The sequence below is a fragment of the Pyrus communis genome, chromosome 16, assembly GCF_041283825.1.
Source record: "Pyrus communis isolate YQ-2024b chromosome 16, ASM4128382v1, whole genome shotgun sequence".
Lineage (NCBI taxonomy): Eukaryota > Viridiplantae > Streptophyta > Magnoliopsida > Rosales > Rosaceae > Pyrus > Pyrus communis.
The window spans coordinates 20331973-20335782 of record NC_142580.1 but is presented as its reverse complement, the minus strand read 5'-3'; the positions used below and the strand labels follow the sequence as shown (position 1 = coordinate 20335782).

Below are 3810 nucleotides of genomic sequence, written 5' to 3'. Positions count from 1 at the left end.
CCATTTTCGTATGTTTTCAGGTTCTAAGGGCTAAAGGAGCAAAGAAGTGCATTTTGGAGCCTTTTGGAGCACTTTTGGGCTAAGGATGGATAGCTTATGCTTGGAGCCAAAGTGTTGGACGAAATTGAAGACCAAGTGAGCTTAGAATCGAAGGAAGAAGAAGGAATCAAGAATTGGAAACCAGTTTCCATTATGGGGAGTTTCTATTCTTGAAAGGTTTCCAATTGTGCAAGTTTCCAAATAATGTTGGTTGCCTAAATCACATGTTCTAGAAGCCCTAGACATGCCCTAAATTGTGCCGCACCTTACCTTCCTTTTCTCTCCAAATTTCTGGCCTTAAAATCCTTTCCCTTTCTTGCCATGAGTTTAACTTCTTTTCTCTCCCAAAATCTGCAAGATTATGTCACAATCCTTGTCTTAAAAGCCTTAGCCGCACCTCCCTTGACCTTTCTTCTTCCTTGCCGTGCAAGGGAGATAGTTCTTTCCTATTTCCTTGCATTAAAACACATTCCTTTTGTGTTTTATGCATTGCCGCAACTTTTAGGTAGGTTCCTTTAAATTTCTGATTTGATTTCCTATTTCTAAAGGCTTTTGACTTAAATTCTGATTACCTAAATAACCTAGGGTTTTAATTCCTGAAATCCTATTAATAAACCTCCTTGTTGCAGCCACAAATTATTCATTCATTCACCATTCACGCCAGAAATTCATCCCTTCTCTCTAACACATCCATAATTCACCATTCTCCATATTTTCTGCCCAAAACCAACCTTTGCCGTCCCCTACATCCATCCCAAACCTAAATCCATCATTCTACATCATCCATAACCCCCAAAACTCACCAAACCTCTTGTGCCGCAGCAATTAGGAGAGGAATGAGGCCTTGAACGTTTCATGCTCGCAGATTGGAGTGTTCTTAGGTGTACTTCGTTCTTGTTTTTAATGTTTACTTTGTTATTACTTTCTGAGGTTGTTGTAATCATGAGTGGCTAAACCCCTAATTAGTTAGGGGAAAGTTTGAAGCCATGAACATGTTTGAGATATGAATTGATTTCTTCCAATTGTGATTTGTTAAGTTGTGATTGCAATTCAATTATCTGTTTTATTCAAAACTTGTTCTTGTATGTTGATTAAGGATGCATACTTAGTTTTCATGCATGAACTTGATGCTAGTTTATAAACAAGTTTCACCTAATCGTCACAAGTTTATAAACATGAGTAGTGAAGGTTGCTAGTCACAACCGCGTTAATTGAATTCTTGGCAAGAGTATCATGCATTCATAGTTACAATTGCCTCGTCAACAATTATGATTCTCATAGAGCATAATGATCTCTCACTGTATCTCTTCTATGCATTCATGTTGAGGACCGTTGGAGAATAATTTGAATTGTCCCATGCATCATCCAATTCAATGACATAAGGAAATCTGAGGGTTAATTAGTGCATCACGGTTAACTTGGGGTGTTGAGCATCATAGTTAGTGAAAAGCAATTGGAAAGTCGATTCATATACAAACATGTCATGTGTGGAGAATGGACCTCTAACTAATCCATCCATCATCTTGTTTCCAAAATACGTTTTACAATCTGCCTAGTTTATAACTTGTTTTGTTATTTCAATTTTCGTCAAATCAAAACCCCCCTTTACTTTCTTGTTCTATAGTGTTTAGAATCTGTTTAGTTGTGTTTTAAAGTGTTTTGAATCAACCTATAATCTTAAATTCGTCCAAAACTGTGTTTAAGGTCAGAAACTGCCTAGTTAGTGTTTTTATGCAGTTTTGAGTCTTTTGAACTTGTTTCGAGTCCTTTGAGTCTTTGTGAACGTTTTTAACTTTGTTTTTATGTTTTTAAGTTAGTTTAGAGGTTTTAGCAAGCCCTCCTAATCCCCGGTCCAGAACAATCCCTAATTGCATCTTTACTACAATTTGACAACAAGAGGGTTAATTTGTGTGCTTAACTATTTTCGCATCAAATTTTGGCGCCGTTGCCGGGGATTAGCAACTTTGCTAATCCTTCGTTATTTCTTTTTATTTATTTTTCATTTGTTTTCTATCATTAGTTACTGATTTGTTTGTTTCATTGTTTTTAGGTACTAGTGTATGACTCGAAGTTCCCAACCTGTTCATAAGAATATTTTGGACTTCGACGACGATTTTGAGAGGATTTTGAGAAGACAAAAGAACCAGCAAGAGCCCAACCCACCTAGCCTTGAACCTGACCTTGAAGAAGAAGTTTTAGAAGAGGAAGGAAGGGGCACGGCAGAGACTTTTGAGGAAGTACCCATCATGGCAGCCGACAATTGAACAATCAAGGAGCTTTCGGCCTCGAGAATGGACAATGCCGCACCCTTATGTATTCAATATCCCGTGGCAGCTCAAGGCAAGAACGAGGAGTTTGAATTGAAGTCTAGCTTGTTGCACCACGTCCCAAAGTTCCATGGGCTGTCCATGGAAGACCCTAACAAGCACTTGAAGGAATTTGAAGTGGTTTGTTCAAGCATGACCCCTGTCAATGTCAATGGTAGCATCTTAAAGATGAAGGCTTTTCCATTCTCTCTAATGGACAAAGCTAAAGATTGGTTATTTGAGCTAGCACCAGGGACAGTGACATCTTGGGAAAGTATGAAACGAGCGTTCTTGGAGAAATTTTTCCCCACTTCAAGAATCATTCTCTTGCGGAAACAAATAAGTGGCATACAACAAAAGCAAGGTGAATCCTTTCCTACTTATTATGAACGTTTTAAATCACTTGTTGCTTCTTGTCCACAGCATCAAATGAAGGAAGAGTTGCTCCTTCAATATTTCTATGAAGGCCTTCTACCAATCGAACGTCAAATGCTAGATGCCTCGGCGGGAGGAGCTTTGGTAGATAAAACACCCATGGCAGCCAAGACACTCATTGCAACCCGTGCATTGAATGTACAACAATACGAAGGCATGGGACAAAGGGATAACCCACGGCCACAAGTGAATGAGGTAAGTTCTTCATCCGATATTCAATCTCAATTAGTTAATCTTACTTCTATTGTGTCTCAGATGGCCGAAGGTATGAAGATCCAAGGACCAATGGTGTGTGGAGTATGTTCTATTCAAGGACATGTTTCTAACAAGTGTCCTCAACTTATTGAGAATGGTGGATAGGAGACCGCGAATGCAATTGGATTTCAAAGCCAAAGTCAACCAAGGAACGATCCATATTCCAACACCTACAATCCCGGTTAGAGAGATCACCCAAACTTCAAGTGGAGGGAGCCACAACAATCCCAATCATAAGGAGGCTTTAGGCAACAACCCTCAAGCTTCTACAACAAGCCATACGCACCCACACAAGTACCTCCACAATCTGCCCAAACAAGTTCAGGTAACACTTTAGACAATGATACACTTCTTAAATTACTAACTAACTTGTCTCAGGGGCAAGAAAATCAAGCCAAGGCAATGCAAAACAATGACAAAAGGGTGGATCAATTGGAGAAACAAATTGGGCAGATTGCAGAGTTTGTAGGGCAATTCCGAGACCAAGGCAAGCTCCCAAGCTCAACCATTCCAAACCCAAAGGAAGGTTCGAAACGGCCAATGCAATCACCTTGAGAAGTGGAAAAGAAGTTAGGGCAGGTCCTAAACCATCCAAAACAAGTCCTAATGACGAAGGGAAGCTGCAACATGAGGAGGAGGATGCAAGCAAGCCCACGGCAAGGGTACAAACACCCTTGCCACAACTACCTAGGCACCCTAATGCATCCAACTCATCCAATTCGGCCACCAAGGGTAAGTTGGGTTCAAATTTGATTAATTCTAACCCCATTCCACC

General features: G+C 40.1%; 1 protein-coding gene across 1 annotated transcript; it reads left to right on the top strand.

Moving 5' to 3' along the window:
• Positions 1 to 2432: 2432 nt before the first annotated feature.
• Positions 2433 to 3140, top strand: LOC148690123 (uncharacterized). Its single transcript, XM_088687187.1, has 2 exons — positions 2433 to 2975; positions 3036 to 3140. Exons 1-2 carry the CDS (start codon positions 2448 to 2450, stop codon positions 3138 to 3140), a joined length of 633 nt encoding a protein of 210 aa, XP_088543313.1. The 5' UTR covers positions 2433 to 2447.
• Positions 3141 to 3810: the final 670 nt, after the last annotated feature.

Excerpts from the sequence above, each read along its gene's own strand:
- LOC148690123 (XM_088687187.1), top strand. The coding sequence starts at position 2,448 with ATGGAAGACCCTAACAAGCACTTGAAGGAATTTGAAGTGGTTTGTTCA. Across the intron at positions 2,976-3,035 it reads CACGGCCACAAGTGAATGAG|ATGGCCGAAGGTATGAAGAT; the intron begins GTAAGTTCTTCA and ends ATTGTGTCTCAG.